Raw genomic sequence first — 22,235 nt, 5'->3', positions numbered from 1 at the left:
TGCTTCACAGAATCGTGGAGGAGTACGACGAGCTCCGCAGCCGCTTCGAGAAGGCGATTCTGGAGATACGCGCGATGCGGAAGGAGCTGCGCGAGGCTCACGCGATGCAAGACGCGTTGGAGCTGGAGATCTTCGCGCATAAGCAAGACGCAGCCAGCGTCAGCGAAACGAACCAGGCGCAGGCTCAGCTGATGGCTGCCAGGATCCAGGATCTAACGAACAAGCTGGCTGCCAGCGAGAAGCAAGTGAGAACGTTGAAGCAGAAGCTGACGAAAGCGGAGGCCAGGGACAAGAGGCGGTCGTTGTCGCTGAAGGGTCGCGAGTCCTTTCAGATCTCGCAGGAGATGGAGGACAAGCTGCAGGACCTGGAGAACAAGATCTGCGCGATCGAGCGGGGCAAGAGCATCGGCACAACCGGCTCGAAGGAGTCGAGTCCTAATCCAAAGAAAGAGAAGAGGAGCAAGAACTTCGATCGCTCCAGGCTGCGCAGGAAGTCGTTGGACAGCGCGACGAGCTCCGAGCCGATGAAGGTGCTGATCCGGCTCAGCACGTTGGAGACCAAGGTGGCGAACGTCGCCGAGAACATGGCGAGCGACGCGGAGAAGGACAGCAGCGAATGCAGCGAGGTTAGCGCGTCTTCCACCAGCGAGGTGTCCTTGGAGATTATCGCCAGGCTGAGAAAGCTGGAGCGCGTGGTGTCCAAGTCGAAGAGACGGCTGGAGAAGTGTCTGGGCTCGACCCAGGCGGAGGACAAGGCGGAGAAGTGTTTGCGCGAGGTGAACGACATCCTGGACTCGTGTTTAGAATGTAAGAAAAGCCAAGCTAGCGCTCAAGCGACCGAGTCAGTAGGGGTAGTGGTATCTAGGCTAGAGACTATACTTAAGGATAAGCTGAGCGAACTCGCGGCAAGACGGCAGGCGCTCGCGCAGAACAGCCAGCTGGACGACCGGGAGAAGGCGAAGCTGATCGCGGAGCGGGTGGCGTTCGAGTTCGTCGTTCTGAGGCAGATCAAGTGCGCGATCGGCCGGACGTTCGACAGGAGTGCCGTTCTCAGTGAACTGGTCGAAACTAGTCAGCTTGCCTCAAGCCTAATGCGTAAGATTCACGGAACTAAGCCCAAAACCTACCAAAACACCAGTTACATTCAGTATCTTACTAAAGTGTTAGCGAATAAGTTAGTACTGGTCGGCGGTGTACCAGCGACCGAGGCCACCACCAAGGAGGTCTCTACAGCTCGAGCGGAGAGCCTCAACTTCCTGCTGCAAAAGCAACGGGAGGTGAACGAAATCGTGAGGAGATACAAGGAGACGAAGCTGAGACAGCTAGCGGAGGCGCTAGCCGTCGAGACGCTGAGCATGTCCGAGCAAGAGGATCTCGGCAAGACGGTCTCCAGCTCGAACAAGAAGCTATTGGAGGATCGACGGATCAGGGAGGCCTGGGCGCTGGCTCAGGAGACCGTGAGCAAGGAATTGGTGCAGTCCGAGGTGTCCCACGTGATCATGCGCTGCGGACAGATGTACGAGCAAAACATTACCAGCATCACCGACACCTGTCTGACCTTCGACGCAGCAGACAACATCACTCTGGAGTCCTGGATCGATGCGGCGCAGGCTAGACTCAGACAAGAGATGGAGATCTCCACTCGCGAATTGTCGGAGGCTTACGAGGAGTGTCTCCGGCTGATGAAGAAGAACATGACCAGCGTGGAGACCAAGTACGAGTCCCGGCAGCTGTTGAACGACTACGCGGACGTGATCGCGCACAAAGCTTTAATCGACGCCAGGATCGGACTGCTCCAGGAGAACGCGCGACCCTCGATCACCTTCCCCGGCGAGACTTTCGTATCTAGTCTAATCCGAAACGACGAGCACCTGTCGTGTCTGCTTGGGGACGACTGCGAGTTCCAGAGCAATCCGATCCTCGACGCGGAGTACAGTTACCTTTACCAGCAGTTCAGCAAGGAGTGCGAGGACAGGATCCTGGGTAAACGGGGCTCGAAGGAGCAGCTGAAGAACGTCAGCCAGAGCCTGTTCTATCTGGAGGAGGATCTGATCAACTTGGCAAAGCGCGTTCGCGACAAAGACGGCGAGAAGGTCGTCTGCTGGTCGCCGAAATCGGCGGCGAACGACTGGTCCAGCGTCTGCGAGAAGTGTTCGCAGCTGCGCGAGCAGATCAAGAGACTACGGGACCACATGAACAGCGTGGCGTGCAAGCAGTGCGATCAGCTGCAGGAGACGATCAAGAGGATCACCGCGGACCATCAAGAGGAGCTCGAGACGCTCAAGAGGAACCAGGAGATGGATCTGATGGACATCAAAGGCGAGCTGGACAATCAGAGGCAGTCGCTGACGTCCCAGTACGAACACGAAGCGGCCAATCTTAGGGAGAAGGCCAGGAAGCTCGAGCACAGGCTGAACGCGATGGACTCGGAGCATTCCGCTCACGTGAACGAGCTCAGAGCCGCCTACCAAAGGTCTATGAGCGCAGAGTTGGACACTGACGCGGAGACGCGCAAGAGGTACAAGGAGGAGATCAAACAGCTGCGAGCACTCTGCGAGAAGGGCCTGTTGGCCATGGAGAATTCTCATAGGAGGATCATCTCGGAGATGGAGGAGAAGCATCGGCAGGAGCTGGAGAGTCTCAGGGTGGAGAAGGAGCAAGCGCTGTCGGAAGAGACTCAGGCCACTCTGGCGGCTCTGGATGTCATGAGGAAGGCCCACGAGCACGAGGTGCAGAAGGAGATCGCGAAATTCAAGCAGGAGTTCATTAAACAGATGCAGGCCAGGGAGGACATCGGCGTGCTGCACAAGGAACACGAGTAAGCCTATCCTTCTTCTAATAGTACAGCAGGTGACCATTGACAAACAGTGCGAGGGTAAAAAAAGACCAAGTAGACAGGGTAGTAAACGTGTCAGATGGGTGTGAGAGGTCACAAGCCAATCTTTTGACTGCTCGACAACTTCTAATGCCAAGTAGACTATAGTTTCGCATAGATAGAGTATTAATGGTCCCTTGTCTGCCTCCAGGGAAGAGATGGAAGAGATCAAGCAAGAGATTCTCTCTCTCTCCGCCAAGTACTCTTCGAAGTGCGTAGAGTCCGCGGCTCTGGAGGAGAAGGTAGGTTCCCTGACGAAGCAGCTGGCCCAAGCGCAACAGCACATCATGCAGCTGGACGTGAGGAACAAACAGTTGAGAGCACATTTGGTATTGGAGACGAACGACACCGGCGTGAACGACACGATGCAGATGCTGAGGGGCAGGGAGAACGAGATAGCCGAGCCGAGGGAAGAGATGCACAGACTGCAACAATTGAAGGTAAACCAGTCTGGCTGCACAAGTGTCCCGATCGCAACGTAGATGTGGTTAACAAAATGTATACTAAATGATTAACGCTGCCGCAATTACATATTATGGTGTTCTACCCCCGCCCCCTCCAAGCGTAGCTTTTAGATCACGACAGACAAACTGACACTCCTGTATATACATCTATAGACTATAACAAGATGCACCTAGGTACAGCAAAGCTTTTGTGTCCGCAAGCTTCGTTCATTTCCGGTTCGATCATTGACTCACCGCTGATTGGGGGTTTCGAAGAAGATGGTGGGGCCGGCGACAACCTGCGAAGGGTTGATTCATTGGCACGTAACACGAACTCATTTAACAAGTCGCGAAGGTTTTACTGTACCTACGCTGTCCTCTGTAAGTTTGGGTACACCTGACGTTTGAACTATTCGAGGTTTCAACGATTTGAATTGTTCGCAGAGATGATCTCTTTCCGTCGCGAGGAAACCGACAGAGGTCCGGTTGCTTTCCGACCAGATCTCGCGAGTGTACCGAAGCTTGTCGACCAAGTACCATAACGTGTAATTGTCCGCGTTCCCCCCCGGGGGCCATGTCCAATTTTAACCCCCCCCCATCAGCCGCACTGACGCATATATTATTTTCGATTCTTCACTAACAGCATGGGGATGCCGTCGTTCGCGACACGTCCGGCGCGGCGTCGAAATCACCGTCGCAGAACTGCTCCGCGGCTTACGCTCCGCTTCGTGTCCGGGGCGGTCAGGAGCCGGTGACACGGTCGAGTAGCTGCGAGGAGCAGCAACGGCTAACCGAAAGAAACAGCGAAAGGGCGAAAAGCTCCTCGGTGTCGACGTTGCATAAGCACCCGGCCGCGGACAAGCCGGCCGCCGCGTTCTCCTACAAGCTCGAGCGGATAAAGTCGGTCTCGTTGCCGTACTCGAGTAACTTGGTTAGGCCGGGGAGTAGTTCTGGCGTTCCCGCGCACGATAGGAAAGAGGTGAGCTTAGGGCAAAAGAGTCAGGAGCGTAACGGTCTCGCCTCGCCACTATGGGACAGCTTAAGGCCCAGGAGCGGATTGCCCCATCAGTATCAAGGTACAGAAGACAGATGAACCGGACACACCCGGTGATCGGACCGTGGGTGGCGGGGATCGATCGATCCTCTCTTGGAATTCGCCTCTATCGCTTTCTTGTAAAAGACCGTGTACTGTCTCGCGACCGGCGCACCCTCTGCTCTCGACGGACCCGTCGAAATCGTTGCTTCTATCGCTCCCGTGGTACTGTTTGGTTGTAGACGCGAGGATCGCCTCGGGCCCCCAGCATGTCCAGAGTCTCTCTCCAAGGATTGGCCTTTGCCCTTTATTGTTTCTAACATATTAACCGCGATACCGTTCGACGACTCGTCTCTTCGCGATCCTCCGTCGGTCGCGAACCGAGACGACGACAAGCGAGACTAACCGGGTGCTTTCGTATCGGATATTAACCGCTTCGAGGACGTTCGAGCGTCGACTGACCTAACCGAATGTACCCGCGACTGACATTGTAACCGCATCGTTCTGCAGTAATCTCTATCTTTCTTGCAAAAACCCCGCGGGCCGATTCGCGATCCGCCTGGAAAGAAAGCTACTAACCGGAGACATGTACTATTAACGGTATGCAAAAGTAACGCAACAGTAACCCTGCCTTGCGATGAATGTGATTCCCTGTACTCGTTGAATGTTTAATCCACGCGATGGCTGACTCGCTGTACGCATAATATCAAAAGGTAGTCAGTGCGGACGCGAGCGGATACGAAACTCTCTCTCTCTCCGATATCGATGTTACCGTGACCATTTTTTAGACGCAACATTCTGATACGCCTTTTTGACACTTTTGTACCGAGAACCTATTTTTGCGACCGGTTATACACACGCAACGCTCGCGCGCGGCACTGACTATCCGCATCGATGATGCAACTATACCTGTAAGAGTAACGTTGCTTAAATTGTTGGGAACATCCTTAGGTGTATAAGAAAACGATTCGAGTCCTCTGTTCTGTATCGTGTATCGTCCACGAATTGTTTCAAGGACGTGGCAGTGTGTGAACCGAAGAAACGATTTCTCTCTTTCTCCCTCTCTCTGTCTATTTGTAGAAAATAGATCGGCTCTTAAGGAGTGAACTCGATCACTTCTAGACGATCTAACACAGGGTAAGTGTCCTCCAGATCCGCCGAACCAAGCTATAATAGCAAGATCTTGGATCCTGGACAGCCTATAACGTAGCGGGGAGGAGTGTCCTTGAGCAGTCAATCAATTCCACTTTGCCTACAGCGTTCGAATTCCAGCCGCACAGTTTCTAGGTGCTAAGCAGAGACCCGTCTAGGTTCATACAAGCCACGTCCTCCCCTGAAGCGACCTGTACCTCCGTTTGTGACACGAGCGAATGAGAAGACAGTCAGAGGGGGATGCAAACTGTGCAATCCTGTGGTAATCGTATGTCGGCTATTATTTCACACAAAAGGTGGCACAGCAGAGGCGCGAGTCGGCGGCGCTGGCAACCGGTGGCAGGACAGCAAGCAAGCTGAAAGGCAGCGTCAACCGGAGGCATTCGGCCTCCGTAACGACGATCCTCGCACGTCCCGCCTCACCCCGGAACCCCCAGCTCTCTCCGTTGCAGGTCCGTTCTGTTTCATTGACAAACTCACACACGGGACTGTGATCCCGAGATCACGGTTTTCTGAAGGTCGTCGCCGAAGATCGCGTCACGCGTCGCAATCCGTCTCTCGCCGAGCACTTTGCACGCTTCTACCTTCCGTAGAGCAACCTCCGAGGCTTCTGGTCGCTCGTGGTAGCTTGGGACTAACTCTGCCCGCTTTTCCGCTTACACGAATGGCGTCGGGAAGGGGTTTATCATCTACTAACAGCTCGTAAAGCAACTTCTGATCTTCTTGCTCCCGGGTACTCTCTATCATCTACGCGACTCAGGGTGTTTCGTGCTTTCACCGGTGTCCACTTTGCTACTTGAACGTCTACTATGTCTAAAGTACTGGGCTCTGTTAACGGTTCTCTCCAAGTTTGGTGGTCGCAACGAGCGACAAGAACGGCTCAGCCGGCCGAAGCCGCATAACGTTGATCCGATTCTCTTTGCAGAGCTGATGAGGTCTCCAGCAGTGAGGTGGTCCAGCCGAAGTTGTCGTAGCTTGCCCCCCACGCCCACGCCGAGTTACCATCACCCGCTCCACCCCCCACTGCCAGCGGTGGGCATGGTCGCCGAGAGGAAGAAACGTTTTGAGCTCTAGCCCGCCAGCTTCCATCCGGTTCTTTGCTACTCGTGTAGAATCCCCATAGGTACCAAGATCCTGCGCCCTGTCATTCAACCATGGTGCTAGACCGCGTTGCTCGTTCGCGTCTTCAATCGGCATCGTCGTCATCTAAATCATAAAATCAATATATATCATAAACTGCATCCACATCGTCACTGCCACGGCTTCCGGGACGAAGCGACGGACCTGCTAGCCTAGCTCGTGTCAATTAAACACGCTCGGGACCGGGCTCGTCGTTGTTGGACAATATTGAGTATGTTTATCAGGTAAACATGATACAATAGCCGGAACGAGGCTCGGGTCCCGACGTTGGCCGACGTTCTTCTTCGAGGTTCCATCCGGCGTCTCTTGACTACGTCTTCGCGACCATATGGTCGCCTCTTTCTCTTCGGTTTCTCTCCCCCCCCCCCCTTTCTCCGGAGGACCCGTTTTTTACCACTGGAACTTTTGCTAAGCACGTTTACAAGGCCGCCGTGCAACCACACGGCCGCCGTTTGATATGCATTTAGACTTTGATACGCGAGTTTTTCTTTCCGTAGGAACGTGATTAGTGGTCGCCCCCGAGCGACGCGCGTTTTTCTCGGGCATTACTCCGCCGCCGGCCGTTTCCGGTTTCGCGCGTTTCCTCCGGAACCGTCGTCCATGATTTTTATCCATCCGAGGTACAAATTCCGACTTGGTGCTCTTTACTCGTCGAACACAACCCAGCTAACTCGTCCGCATAAACAGCCGCACTCTTCGTTTGTTCGTACAATAGAAACTGTTCGCAGCCGGAGTCGGAAACGGCCGGAAGTCGGCGGACGCGAGGAAGGTACAGTGGAACGCCCTCGACCAAGAAAATGGCGGCAGGAAGATCATTCCCTGTCGATTTTCTACGATTCGTATATGCATTTGAGAAGAAAGAAGAATTTTGGAAATCTAAAATTACTAGAATATCTGAACAATCCTGAAGAACCGGAAGCAATCGGCGTTCCACTGTGCCAAACGAGTCATGTGTACAAGTGTCGTGATAGCAAACGCAATGTAGGGCGTACGTGTATCGGTGTGAACGCAAAATAGTTCGTCAAAGGTTTTTCTTTTTTTTTTTGTTATTTTTCGGGAAACGATTTCGTACAATTACAGGATCCGTTCGCCATCTTGTGACTCCATGGGGGGGCTAATTTGAAAGCGACGGCTCAAATGATCGTCTTCTAGGGAGGCTTTGATATTATTTTCAGATTTGTTGACACGGTTGATCGCGGCTGCATATTTCTCTTTCCCCGATTTGTTTTGTAAAGTCGTTTTTCTTTTTTTTTTGTCTCTTCGCAGCTAGAGGACAAGGGACAGGAATTATTTCGTCTATTTTTAAACGATATTTTATCTTTCTCTTCTTCCAGTTCTTTTTCCCTAGTTCTTCTTCCTTTTTCTTCTTCTTCGTCTTCTCTGTCTCGTTGTTTCGTTTCGAGGATCGAAAGAAAGTATTTTTACGCTTGTTTCGCTCTTGTTATGTATAGATTCTGCACATATATTAAATATTACGGCGTTGTCACGTTGCACTGTGTATTACCGCATTTCTCTCATTGTGTACATGTTTTTAGTGTTCGAAAGATCGCGATCATTTTTTTCATGTTAAATACTGTATAGTTTATGACGTTTCGATTCTAAGAAGCAAAGTATAAATAGCCTAGGAATTAACCCCTTCCATATGAAAGTGGATTGTTTATATTATATGTTATTATTGTATTCTATATTATATATATGTCATTGCCGCCGTACTGGCGTTGATGACGTCCGGCATCACGCGGGCGCAAACAAAAAAAAAAAAGTATGAAGAATAATCGATAACAATACGGTTCATTATCTCTTTATGTAGAGTAATTACTCAGGATTGTTTAACATTTATAATATATTACGATTATACTTATTGTATTTGTATTATAATTTATAACAACGTTTGAAATAAAATATAGTAACCATTGACGTGAACACTCCATCTTTAAATCCTCCTCTTTACACAAACCTTACATTTGAGGTCGTTTAATACAGAATCAGTAAATTTTATTTACTATGTTTCCGATGAAAATACAGTGCAAAATTGCGGTACTATTGAGCGATGATTCTATTGTCGTTCAAAAGTTTCGTTTACTCGCGCGGAATTTCTGCGCATGCGCGTGGACGCGGAACGACTCACGTAGTACTTTTGAAACGGCAACTTAATCGTACGTCGTACTGTGAGTTGTGCAAGAAGAGAATTGCGTGGGATCAGAATATTTCAAGAAAATGGAGCCGCTGTTTCAAATAAAGGTCGACGACCTCGATATCATGTTTGTAAACATAAAGAAGAGGCTAATGTTGAATAACGAGGACGTACAGGTATGATATTAATCTTTCCATGTCCCCTCTGCATTTATTGTGTAAAAAATTATGTTACTCGCCTTTGAATGTAAGATTAGTACACTTTACAGTAAGTTATAATGAAATTACAATTTAATATTCGTTTATAAATTTAAATTCGTACTGATCTGAATTGATTATCGACAATAATAGTATAATAATTGTGGGAAGTTTCTCAACAAAAAGAGGTATAATTTTTTATTATAAAAAGGAGATGAATATTAGAAGAATGTGCAAACTAGGATGGAAATAAGAGATACTTACAGGTTGTGTGCATCGAGCGGGTAGTTAACCTTTTCAAAGATGGTGGCGCTGTGAGCAACGAGGCGGTTCTTTCAAAACTTATTAAGTTCGACGTGCTCTCTTCGATATTCGAGATCCTCCATACACCCAGTGATCGGCTTCTCCCGTACGTTTTTACACAATTTCCAAAACAAACGTGTCCAAAGAAGCTTCTAATGATTTTTACAATTATCAATAGGATGATTCTCGATTTTTTGAGCATGGTGATCGTATATCGGAAATTTTATGAGAGCCATGTGGCAATGGATGCCGTAGACGCGATACTGAAAGTTGCAATTTGCGTTTCAAAGTCTCGATGCAAGGAAAATCAGCTGTTGGAAAAATTAGTTTCGGTTCTTTACGATATACTAAACAGGTAACCAAGTTCTTTAACAATAAATGGAATTTTAGGCATCAATATTTTCTTATATATTTTGGCTTGTACTTCTTTGAGATCAATGTTTATCATTTTATTGCATCCATTATAATATTGCCAATGATTTTGACGCGTTGTGTTTTTCAATTATGGTTACACAGAGCCGTGGAATTTCACGTGGACTTTGAGACGGTTTGCGTGCCGCGACAAGTCCTCAGCTTTCTGAAATCTTTGATCTTGGAGAGTTCGCCGGATCCGAGGTTAAAATTCTGCGCAGTCGCGTTGCTCAATATCGTTCTCGAACACACGGACACCAAGGATGAGTGGGAGGATGTCGCGTTCGAACTCTGCCACAAAGCTCTTGACTTAATGAAAGAGATCGTCGAGTACAGCGACGACGAGGCCTCGATCTCGCTCGCTGCGGATGCGTTGTGCGCTGTTTGCGCTTCCGGTACCCGGTAACTAAAAAACCTCTACACCGTTTTCCCAAAAACGATCCTCAAACACTCATCGAACCAAAAATAATTTTAATCGCCAAATTCGTCGCTACGACCAAACAAACTCCATATGGAAATCACAAAATTGCTCAAAATTCTACATCAGTATATAGGGTGTTCCATTCGAAACGGATAAGAGTATCAGATTCGTCCTGAATTGTTCACGATTTCCTCAGTCGTTAGAAGAAATGTAGATGAAGGTGTGGGTACTTTCACTTTTTGCAAACATTTAAGAATTACGTAGAGAGGTAAAAGTTGATCCGTTTCGAACGGGTCACCCGGTAGCTACATCGGAAACGCTTTTAGACGCGGAAAACCGTTTCTGCTAGGCTGTGCTTAGCGGTGAACGAGAGCGCGGGAATGTTCGATAAAATTCAACAGCGTCGGGCGACTCTGACGAAGTCTGTCTACTCGGCGACGATGAACACGCTGATACCCTACCTGAGAGTGAGTATTACGTTACCCGTGGGAGGAGGGGTATCCAGGCACGGTGCACGATCGCGACATATTTAATTACAAGCGTTCAAAGGGTCTTTTATTTCCGGTTCGGCAGGACGATCAGGCGAACGAAACGGACAGAACGAAATTCCACAGGAACCTTGTCGCCAGCCTGAACAGCCTTTACAAGCTGCCCGATTGCAACCACGACAACTTGTCGAACCACTTGACCGCCAACGGATACCTGAAGCGATTCTTGCTTTCGACCACCAGACTCCCGTAAGTCCCGCGCCACGAGCCGTGCTGTAATTAATGAGACCTCGGCTCTGGAATTTTCCTTTGGAGACTCGGCAAACCAGCGGGGAACACTCCGAACCATCCCCTTGGAACGTTACTGGCCTTATCAACGCTAAAACTATCAGCCACGATGCTGATTGTATTAGTACCCTCGACCCCGTTTATTGCTTTGCTGTTTAGATCAAGGTTCGAGGCGAGTCTCTGGATTCTCCAGTGTCTAAAGTCTCTCAAGTCTCTAGTAAAATGATGTAAAATGCGTATGGAACAAAAATTTATTTTCGAGATGAAGATACGCGTGAACCATAAGTGGGCTTTCGCAGTATTTTGTTTGTTGTTCGAGCATCATTTTTGAGGTTCCCTGTGCAAAGCCAGTTCGTCTGCTGTCTCTGATCTTCCCTGGTTTTAGGGAAAACCTCCGCCGAGGCACTTGCGTGTTGTTGTCGCGTGTCACAGCGACTCTCGCCTCTAAATCACTGTCGATTGGCCAGTGGCCCGACAGCGCTTCCGCCTTCAACAATTTAATGCACCGTGGGCTGCTCGACTTGCCAAAGGACCGTCGACGGTGGAACGATGTTCTGGCTCATCGAGAAAACAGCGCGACCGCCCTGATGACGCTAATTTATTACCATTTCCACGGGACCGGAGAGTAATGGCTCCTCCCCTAAACGCAACCCAACAATATATTATTAACTTCGCAAACTGACCACTCAGTCTTCATATTACAGGCACGACATGATCTGCCTGAGATCCCTCACCATCAGGATCCTGGATCTCTCGAAGTCCGCGCACACGCCATCGCGGGATCTCAAGCTTCTATGGTTTCTGTTCGCCGTGGGGTCCGTGTACCATCGCTCGCCGAGCTCCGTGCAAGATTATGGCAACGCTGCGAAGCGATTGGCAACCGTGTTGCAATACTCGAAACTACACGAGTGCTATACCCACCACATCGACCTGCTTCGTTACTGTCTCACGTGTCCCGAGGTGCCCAAAGATTTGAGGAGCAAGACGATGGACCTCTGGCTGGTGGAGTCCGACGGGGACATCAGGCCATTGCTGACTCTGAACTGCGACAGCGTCGTTAGACACTATTTACTGGTACCATTACCTTTCATCGGATTCCGCAGTTGATGGGCCGTGACTCTCGGTTATTCTTGCGCGAACAGCTCGTTGTACAGACCGGCTACTCCGACAAGATCATCGGCCTGGCGATGAAAGGCATTCGGCAGATGATGAACGGTAATGGCGCGGACGGGATCGGCGAAATTGTTTGGCACATGCTGCCCAACCTTCTCTCCACTTACACACCCGACAAAGGTAGATAGTCAGACATCGTTTGGGACAATTGGAAAATCATTCGAGCGATTTCTTTGAAAATATCATACGACGTAATAGCACCCAAAGGATCTACACAATAATTTTGAGATATTCTTAGTAGAACATGACAAATTAAAATTAGCTTTGCAGTTTCTCAAAGCACCGGTTCTGCAAGAAAGTTAGCGATCTGTCCAAGAAAAATTTGACCGGCCAGAGCGCAGAACCCGATCGTTTCCCTTGAATTAAATATTCGTCTTGCCGCAGACGAGCAGATCAAGGCCGTCCTGGAGCTGGCGAACATTTTCATTCCCGATCGGGTGTCCTCGAGCATACAGAATCGCTGCGCGGACTGTCTGACGAGCATCATACTGAGGCGGGACTCGAGCTTGGAACTGAGGACGCTGGCAATAATGCAGTCGTACGTCTTGCTGGTCACGTCCGCGACGTCCAAGCCATTTACAAGTAGATGTTCCACGGAATTCATTCACGGGAGCGACGGGCAAAACGAACAAAAAAGAAAAACAAAAGAAAAAGGATAGCATCACCGACAGCGATTCTCTTCGAATTGCAGTTCTCGAGAAATACGTCCGAACGCCGAACTTCTTGGAGGAATTGCTGGCGCAAGGATTCTCCGTGGAGACCCCGGAATTGTCAGCAGTGTGTCTGAAGCTGCTCGCGTTCATTGTCCACTGTCACGAGAAATTGACGTTCCAGGTGCGCGTGCACGCGGTTTCATAAATAATAGATTTTTCGTTGCAGTGTCCTGTCTCGTTTGTTCTACCCGTTCTTTTTTTATTTTTTGTCGTGGACCCTCTGCAGCGCGACAAGCCGTTGACGATTGACGTGCAGAGCTTAGCCGATTTGCTGTTAAATACGAGAAAATCTGTCCACTTCGCCATCAATGGGATGCAACTCGCGCTGGAACTTTTCACTCGAAATATTGATGGATCGCCTGTCAGGCTCGACGGAGTCGCGAGCAACGGGGCGAGAGGAGTGATCAATCTCTACGAGACTCTTTGGATCGTTCACGGGATAGTTAGTAGCCACCTATTCTGTGGAAGCTGATCCTTCTTCCTTCTAAGTCGAATTAAAAATTATACCGCGAAAGGATGCGCTGACGTTCGACGTATCGAGACCTCGAAGCGTCTCGCTTTTGATTTCCCATCAAAGTCATCAAAATTTTTCATTCTGATGGAAGAAACTCGGAATAGATCACTTTGATCCGTTCTAATTTATTTATCTTCAAATTTCCCGTGGATTACTGTACGAGATTAATTAATTCTTTGATATAAACGAGCTGAAATGTTTCTTTTCAAAAAGCTTTTCCACAGTTTGAAATACAGTATTCTTTTATTGTTCGTTGAAATCATTTTTATACGTTGACTACGACTTTTTAGGTATCTAAAGTATAACAAAAGTCTCAAACAGTGTCAGTATAATTACACCTGAAATAACGTAGTATTTTCTTGAAAATTTTAATTGACAAAAATAGGAATTTCTACACTGATTCGCAGTCTAATTTATTCATTTTCGTGGCAGAGCGATTCAACGCAGAGAGACATGGTGTACCAGTGTCTCGAGGGTGTGCTCCGGTTCTGCCACAAACACGCAGAGCCCTTGCTATACCATCTGTGCACCCTGATGAGCAACTACAATCTCGTAACATCCACGCTGAGGTCTCGTTACGTGTCAAGCCACTTTCTGAACTTCGTCTCGACCTGGCTGCGCTTTCGGAAAAGGTATTGCAACGACGAAGGACCTTGGACCGAACAATCTCTTGGCAGGACACCATTCGAGGACACCTGGGACCATATCCTGAAGTACATGGACAGTGTAAAGGACAAGACTGATGCTTCGCTGTACACTCTTCGATACGCGGTGAGTGATTTCCAGACAAATAAAGCAACTATTCGAACGTGACGCGATCGATACTCGGTCTGTATTAATCGAAAGCCTAGGTGGCTAGCAACGTGGTGACCAGAAAGACTGTACAAAAATTCCCAATTTGAACTTATGTTACCAGCTGTCGCAGTTTAAAGGGTAGGCAGAAAGTACGACGGATCGACAAACCGGAGGCAGGTGTTTCTCTCAACAGTTTATTTCATCCGTGCAACATTGTTCGTAACATTACTTCAACATGGCAAATACGTGCGTACAAAAAGTAGAAAAAGATTATCCAGGACGAATTCGATTCGTCCGCGTGTGAACGCGTGCGCTTAGTTGTCTGTGATCCTGAAATATATAATATAGTATATAGCGTTTTCTGGTTTGGTTATGCTAATCCGGTTCCCTCGGTTCTAATCGCCGGCGGGACGGCTTCGTCCCCTAAAAATTGTCATCACGGAACTGTTCTGGACGTAGTGGTCGCGTGGGCTGCGCCGGTTTTCGGCGTTCGGAGGTTCGTGTTGGCGGCTTGGAATCGTTCCCGGGGCCTCGTCTCGACTCTGTCTTCCCCGTCCATTTTCCTTTTTCTTCGGCTTCTTCTCTCTCTCTCTCTCTCTCCCACCCTCTCTCTCTCTCTCTCTTTCTTACTTCCGCGGTCGACCGTTGCGCTGCATGAAGCAACCCTTGAACGAGTTTAATCTCACGTCGATCTCGCCTTCTTCCAGCTAGAACCAAACCAACGCGTCCCGTTTATTAGATTCTTTCCATCGAAGTCGTGGGCGGTCTCGCGCGTTCACATAATCGCACATGCGACACATACTCGGAGACGAGTTCACAAATTTATTCTCTGCTCTCTGGGTTCGAATTAAGAAATATTCAACCGTGAAATTTACGAATAGATAGTAAAGTGAGAATTCCTAAGTAATACAGTATTACATACAGGGTGTTCATTTGAAAACTTTCCAGCCGAATATCTCGAAAAGTATGAAAGATATTAAAAAAGTGTAAAACACGTGTCCAAGGATTTCGAGGGGGAAAGGATCCAAGGGAAAGTGTCCAAGGATTTTACGATCCAAGGATGCTACGAAAATTGCTGGTCTTTTTACGTACAATAAGAGCCCCATAATAAAAAATATGGGTTTCAATTTGAAAAACCAAAGTCGACCTTCAAATGACCTTGAAAACGCCACTGAAATAAAAAACTGATACAGTCCCCCTCTTTTCCCCTCGAAATCCTTGGACACGTGTTTTGCACTTTTTTAATATCTTTCATACTTTTCGAGATATTCGGCTGGAAAGTTTTCAAATGAACACCCTGTATATATTCACAAAGATAAGAAGGACAAACAAATTCGCGTTTCCAATGAATTTCCACGAATAGAAGAGTTAACTTTGTATTTTATTCGATTCCGCGGTGCTTGCCACATGTAAGTTATCCGTTCCCACAGAATTGTTTAATTAAACGGAGTAAATAGGAACTGTGGGGGATAGACAGAGCGGGGTCGGGCGAATTTATGGCCCGAATGAAAAGTTCCGAACAAAAGATAGGGACCCCGAGTTATTTGTCTGACAAGGTGCAGACCTCATTCTACTGGCGCGGGCGACCCAGATTCGGGCCGTCTGACTATTTACCAACTACCGCTGCAGTTACTTCAGTATGTACGAGGCTGTGTCTACTTGTCCGACTAGGTACGGAATTTATGCTTCTAGTCTGACGCGTACCATCCTCGTTCTACTTGTCCAATTAGACGCGGTTTCGGTGGCCCGAGAGCGCGGCGGGCTAAAAGTTTCGATGAAAGTTCAAGAATCCGGTCGTACCATGTAATGAACTTCCGAAATTATTCTACCAAACTCGCGGATCGGAATGGAGTAGAGAATTATGGGAATGGTCGAAGCTACCGAGTTTCCTCCGTAAACAGATTCTGTCGGACGACTCTGCGCGTTAGTTTCATCTGTTTAACATGTTCACTGCCATGCGAGCATTATGCAATTTTAAGCAGTACCACGGCGACCGATGACCCCGTCGCACCGAACCTGTTAGTACCGTCTTTGTCGGGGATTATGCTCACGCGCACGATAATGCTTAGCATAAATCGTGATTACCTGGTCGAACAGATAGATCTCCTTGTAACAGGACGGCGAAACGCACTCTCGGATGCACCTGGTCTTTGCGATGTCGCTCCTCTCCGGCGGATGCATCTTGCAAGCGCCGCTCTCCTCGCAAGCCTGCTCGAATTGCCTAAAGAGAAGTTCCTGCGGGACATAATAACGTTTCAGTTAAACAACACAAGGTTCATTACGAGCAAGAATATTTGCCAGAGACGCAGCAGCAGCAGCAGCAGTAGCAGCGGGATACAATTTGAACAATTTCTCCGAGTCTCCCGGAGATTATTAACCCCAATTAGTGCTCCAGCGAGTTCTATGATTGGCACCGCGTTCAATTCCCTTTGAAGACTCTATATTACAAGTGGACTCCGTCCTGCAGCGGGGACAGTAATTCTGGTGTTCCCGGCAAGTTTAATAACATCAGCACAACTTTCCGATTAATCTTTATAGAAGCAAAGGGGATCATGACGTTGTTATTAAATTTGAAGACCTTCCTGTCTCGGAAATGAGTTTGCAGGGAACGCTTTGGTGACCTCATAACAGGAGTTCTGATAAAAGGGGGCCGTATACATGAATAAAATTTAATAATCTCTCTGTTGAACTTTTACCAGGACTGTGAAAGTACGAGTTTCCGTAGATGTCAATGGTTCGAGAGAAGTTTCTAATCGTGCAACGAGAGTGCTCGAAATCGTGTCCGACCGAATCCGTTTCCCCTGGCTGCCCGGTGTTCGCCAGGCCCGCATTAGTGCAACAAGTGACGAAGAAACGAATGTTTGCACGCTCCGGATTCCATCAAGTGCCCTCCTACAGAAGTTAGCGCAATCGATTCCGCGCGACTCTCGAGTGATCCTTGTCCCAAGGACACGCTCGCTGGCACGTCCCATCGGTTTTCGCGGAGAATCAGCGTATCAGCAGAAGCGATGCCGGAGCGAAGCACGCCCTCGAGCACTTCGCCCGTCTTCGGGGTTAATGCCAAATCGATTTCACCCCTTCCGGCGAAACCATGCCGCCACCCGGTTACAGGGTTCAACCCCCATGGGGACGCTAAGCCCGTGTCCTGGGAGAAAATCCTTTCTGCGCAATCCGTCCTCTATACCTCTCAGATATTAGGCAGATTCGATCGGAAGTTCCGAGCTCGGCAGTTAACACGGACGTCTTAGATCAACAATTTCGCCCGCGACGACGCGGTGCCACCCTCGACGGGGTTGTACGCAGCGAATGATTGATCCCATCGGAGATTAGAAAATTCTTTCATCGAAGTAGAAATTTATCGTTAATTGCAAGATATAGAAGCTACATCGACATTTGTTTCTGCTCTTAATAATTTAAATAGTGTATTTATAAACTGTTACTGAAAGTAACAGTTTAAATATTTTCACTGCAGTCTTCTTATCAGGCAAATTTTAAAAATTGCGCGACAATAATTGGAATTTTTGAGAGAACTATGAACGGAAAATGACACTCCCAGACCCCTGTAAATCATTTTACAATGGTACGTGCAATGGTTTTCAAACATAAGTCCCCTCGCTGGCTGTTATGAAAATCGTTTGCCCCTCAAAAGAACACAAGCAACAAATCTCTGTAACACCCCGAGAAAGCTGTAACGCGATATCTTCAATTGCTAGGTGCAGCAGAAGTCTTTTGTAATTTAATTTCAATGCATGAAAAGTAATAAATCCCTGTAACACCACCGCAGAGCCAGAGATCCACTTCGCAGGTGTGATAAAAGACTTTTATATTTCAATTTCAATTAACTGCAACCAGTAAATCCGTGCAACATCCCAACAAAGATCCTCGCAGTTCCATAACTCCTAAACTTAAATCCACTTTGTAGCTGGCATGGAAATCTTTTATGTTTCAATTTCAATGCTTCAAGGAGAACAAATATCCAACATCCCTTACGCGGAAATCTACTTTGTCAACTGCAATGGATCGAGAGTTACAAATCTTTATCGCACTCTTGCAGAAATACCTGCAATGCAACATCCCACAGTCGACATATAAAATCACTGTCTGGGGTAAATAAACATTTTTTTATAATAACTGCAATGAATCGAAAGCTACAAATCTTTGTAACACTCTCGCAGACATAACATGCAATCCTTGCTAAACCGAAGCATCCCCCAATCATAAAATCACTTTGTCATAAAAATCTTCTCTATTTCAACAGCAACGAATCGAAGGTAATAAACCTGTGCAACACCCCTGCATAGTTAGCTGCAATCTGCTAAACACAAATCCACTTCAAAACTGTCACAGAACTGATTCGTACTTGAACTGCAATGAGTCAGAAGCAATCTCTACAACAAAGCTCCCCTAAGCAATCCACTTTTTGGCTACCACAAAAATTTCTACTCCTCCAATTCTAATACTCCAATTAAAAACAAAACTGCACTATACTGCGATGCACCAGTATCCTCCACCATAGCTCATACCCCTAACACAGCTGACATTAAACTCACAAGGGGATGAAATTCGAAGAGATAGATTCCGAAGCGATTTCGAGTAGATGGACATAATTTTCATTTGGACCGCGGAATCGTTGACGGATGCAGCATCCCGGTGTCGTAAAAAAGCGCCCCCCGAAAAGCTACGGGTTGCCATAACCTCAACGAGGGGCGGATAGTTTCGCGGCGCGTTATCACGGTGTAGAAATGTCTGCGGACTTACATTCCTGGTGGTCTCCTTGTACGGGTACTCGGGGAATGTGAAGGTCTTGGCGAGGATTCCCGGCCCCAGCTGTAGGTGTCCGACGACGAGGACCAGTCCGATCGTGAACGCCACCCCCGGCGCCATGTTGAGCAGCCGGCTGCGAGATCAATATGATGGGGTGGCGCTCGGTTAGGTCCGCTTCCTTCCGCACGCTGTTGCCTCCGCGCCTCGTAAAAATGCTGTGGCCTCGGCCGGTCCCCCACGAACAAGGGGGTGGATCCGCGCAATCATCCCCCGATGAACCTGTCAATTCCGTTTAGCCGGCTGTGCCGCGAAATTGACTTTTTCCCGAAGACTCGAGACCAACCCCCCGGGGCGCACAGGCTTTTGGCGCCTCGGTGACTTCGACGATGATCCGCTTAAGGGGCTACCTGCTGGATCAGAAAAGACCGATTTTTTAAAAATACATTCATTCAATCGTACAACTTTGGAATTGTCCTCTTTCAAATTTTTATCTCAGAATATATAACATTCACGAAGTTACTAGAGGTTCTTGTGCCCCCTCGGGCTCGGACGCAGCCATCGCAAGTATCTATGTACACTACATCGTTCACGTCATAGGGGGTACATATTATGTTGGTTTACTATGAAAAAGATTGAAAAAGGACCTGCACGAAGTCCAGTTCATCAGAGATATTTAAACTGCGGATTTTATGCGTGAGATGCAAAAAGGTGAATACATTTAAGAATATGATGTTTTCAAATGATTGAGAGCAATTAATTTCTATGCGACCCAATATGTCTTACATTTTGAATTCTGCACAAGAATCCTGAATAGTCTTCGCAGGACCACATCCGCATGAGTCACTTATTGATCTTCTTCTTTAAAAATTGTAATTTGAGGTATGTAGGATGTATACAAATTTTATTGGCTATACATTTTTTTCTAAATCCGATTTTTCACGATCCCAGGTGTCTTTCCTTAATCCCCAAGCTGTGGCCCTCGACCTGTGACCAGTCGACAAAATTTGTTTTCTTCGGCTTCGTCCGCTCGATGGTACTCTGATCTGTGGAACCTGCGAGGATCAGGTGTCTCCACATGGCGAGACTGCGGCGAACCTGAAGAAGCTTAGGCGAAGTTCAAAGTACTTCTGGAGCTGGGGCACATTGAAAGGGACTTTTGCGGCTTTGAGTTTGAATATTTCTTTTTTGGTGATTAAGAGGTGATTGCTGAGTACCGCGGTGGGATTGAGAACTCTCTTCTGGTAGGGAAAGTTGCCAAATCGGGATGGTTGCCTGGATGTTTATTGTGTGAGATGTCGAGTGATAGATACTGTAGCAACTACAGTGTTCGATGCTTTCTAAATTGAATTTAAAAAATCAGATAGATCATTTTTAAAAATGCCCTTGTCACATTTCTAATGAGCATTATTGGACCGCTCTAATCTTACTGCAGGGAACTCGTTAGAACGTGAAGTAAAACTTTCTTTTATTCTGTTTTTTGTAGAAGGATTTATGAAAAGGAGAATTCGTAGAGAGCTTCTGAGTGCTTGTAACACTGCACACAATGCACCCCTAACAGAAGATCTCACCACCAGAAAACAGTCTCAAAGGAAAAACCCATGGCCCATTAACACACAGACAGCAGATTTCCTTGAATCATCTAAATCTTGGAAAGCGCAGCAATCCCTTCAGGAGTTGCAGGGAGGCGTTTCGCACGCGTCGAAAGATAAGTGCGTGCGGGAGTCGCTCGCGTTTATCCGCTCGCGGAATTCCGAGAGGATCGAGCTGATCCGTCCGAGACAATACGTTTAAGCTATCTGGGATGCATGGGTACGAAGAGCACGAAGACGGGGTCGAGGAAGCCCCGTGCATCTATGTGGATGCACGCGCTGGTTCATCGATAAATCCGTGGCGTCGCGGCCCGGCTCGGCTATTTTGCATAAAACATAACGGAGTGTATGCATCGGAGCGGGATGGCATTTATCGTCGCGATGCATGCGGCCGAACCAGACGACGTTTTTGTTGGGGCCGGTCGTTCCGCACCGTGTGCACCGAAACCACCCCCGCCCATTAAATCGAGATTTCGGCCGGTGATTAGCGGCAGTTTGCCTCGCTTCGGCTCGTCTCGCCTCGCCTCGCCTCGCCTCGTCTCTCCCCGCCTCGTTGCGCCCAACCAGTCGATAGATTTTACCAATAATTTTCCGTCGGTCCGTGGAATTTCGATTCGGAGGAGCCTGCCGTGGTTTTCCAGCTGCCCTCCTCCCTCGGTCCCCTCCCACCCCCTTGTTCTCCACGATCGAGATACTTTCCATTGTCTTGTACCTTGTTTCACCGTCGGTTCTCTCGCGGAACCAGAAATTTGTGAAATTTAATGCTCGATACGAAATCCCCTTTTGTTCTTTCGAGACTGATTTATCTGGCGCGCCGCAGAAAATCGGGAAACATTTTTAAACGGACGCGGAACAACCGCAATGTTCTTCAACGATTGGGTACATCGAAATTGACGAGATGTGCTCGGAGAAATAATTGAGCCGCAAATATTTTTCTCGCTGGAAAAAGGTCCGTTCCCGGGGCCCGGAAAAGAAGAACGGCGAGTGAATTTAATTCACCGGTGAACGTGCTCGATACGAAATGAAAATTTTCATCGGCGAGCGCGTGTAACTAGTCCGGGATAATTAAACGTCGCTCGAAACGCGGTTGTGTGCCGCGGGGATGCGGGAATATGCAAAGTACGAAGGGGAGGCGGGTTTCCGCCGAGTCGAGACTCGAAAATCGCGGAACGTTTTCCGCGCGCTGCAGAGGAGACGCCGATGGAAAATTCGTTTGACTTCCTCGCCGGCTCGGCGCGGTCGGAAAAAGCCGAAATCGGCGGCGGCTTTTTAATCACATGCTCGCCAGTTCAAACATCGGGGGCATACCGATGCATCATGCACGATGTACCCTCCGCCGCCGCGCCGCGCCGCGCCGCGTCGCGATTAAACGCGGGCACCGCGCGAAATTCCATTGATTTACCCGTCCGCCTGCCGCTGCGGAACGCTGAATCGTTTAGCGCGAGTTTTTCCGGAATAATTCGTGCCTTTGACGGTATTGACGCCACTATAGTGTCTACTCGAAACATTTCCAATCGAAACTTTGATGTCCGATCTACTATTTGACGGTCCCCGCTTTGTCTGATCGGTGACGGGGTGTATTCTACTTGCTGGGTCATTAGCCGGTAGGATGCCAGCCAGATTAACCGATAACCATGTTATATCCTGATTCTCCTATTTCATAGAACTTACAATTTTATTTTGGTCTCACATTAAACAGTTCCTTTTTTATTCTACTTATTTAACTCGACTTCGATTTTTATGTATCTGTTACAGTGAAATACCGAAATCTGGAGAATGTCGACTTTCACCGGTGAATGTCA

The 22,235-nt window shown here is 48.2% G+C and overlaps 3 protein-coding genes across 7 annotated transcripts in view; 2 read left to right on the top strand and 1 right to left on the bottom strand.

Annotated features, from left to right (window-relative positions):
• The window catches only part of Osp (myosin phosphatase Rho interacting protein outspread), a 280,543-nt gene extending 271,983 nt beyond the window's left edge, over positions 1-8,560 (top strand). Inside the window, exons 13-17 of one of the 5 annotated variants that reach the window (XM_076798350.1) lie at positions 11-2,818; positions 3,027-3,315; positions 3,962-4,394; positions 5,800-5,955; positions 6,429-8,560. In XM_076798350.1, coding sequence (XP_076654465.1) covers positions 11-2,818; positions 3,027-3,315; positions 3,962-4,394; positions 5,800-5,955; positions 6,429-6,577 — 3,835 coding nt within the window. In that variant the 3' untranslated portion in view covers positions 6,578-8,560. The remainder of the gene's footprint in view (positions 1-10; positions 2,819-3,026; positions 3,316-3,961; positions 4,395-5,799; positions 5,956-6,428) is intronic. The other 4 variants (XM_076798352.1, XM_076798351.1, XM_076798354.1 and 1 more) reach the window with 4 other exon arrangements.
• Positions 8,561-8,833: 273 nt separating this feature from the next.
• Positions 8,834-14,289, top strand: LOC143359955 (uncharacterized). Its single transcript, XM_076798390.1, has 14 exons — positions 8,834-8,953; positions 9,241-9,383; positions 9,456-9,632; positions 9,794-10,090; positions 10,459-10,576; positions 10,683-10,846; positions 11,271-11,510; positions 11,590-11,959; positions 12,028-12,178; positions 12,443-12,640; positions 12,750-12,892; positions 12,998-13,213; positions 13,718-14,056; positions 14,202-14,289. The coding sequence occupies exons 1-14, from the start codon at positions 8,861-8,863 to the stop codon at positions 14,220-14,222; spliced, it is 2,670 nt and encodes an 889-aa protein (XP_076654505.1). The 5' UTR covers positions 8,834-8,860; the 3' UTR covers positions 14,223-14,289.
• Position 14,290: 1 nt separating this feature from the next.
• LOC143359954 (uncharacterized) lies at positions 14,291-18,997 on the bottom strand. The gene is made up of 3 exons (XM_076798389.1): positions 18,839-18,997; positions 16,166-16,315; positions 14,291-14,787 (listed from the first exon to the last, which is right to left on the bottom strand). The coding sequence occupies exons 1-3, from the start codon at positions 18,962-18,964 to the stop codon at positions 14,707-14,709; spliced, it is 357 nt and encodes a 118-aa protein (XP_076654504.1). The 5' UTR covers positions 18,965-18,997; the 3' UTR covers positions 14,291-14,706.
• Between the last annotated feature and the right edge of the window lie 3,238 nt (positions 18,998-22,235).

This window comes from Halictus rubicundus, chromosome 12 (assembly GCF_050948215.1).
Source record: "Halictus rubicundus isolate RS-2024b chromosome 12, iyHalRubi1_principal, whole genome shotgun sequence".
NCBI classification, from domain to species: Eukaryota; Metazoa; Arthropoda; class Insecta; order Hymenoptera; family Halictidae; genus Halictus; species Halictus rubicundus.
This window is presented reverse-complemented; position numbering and strand designations above follow the sequence as displayed.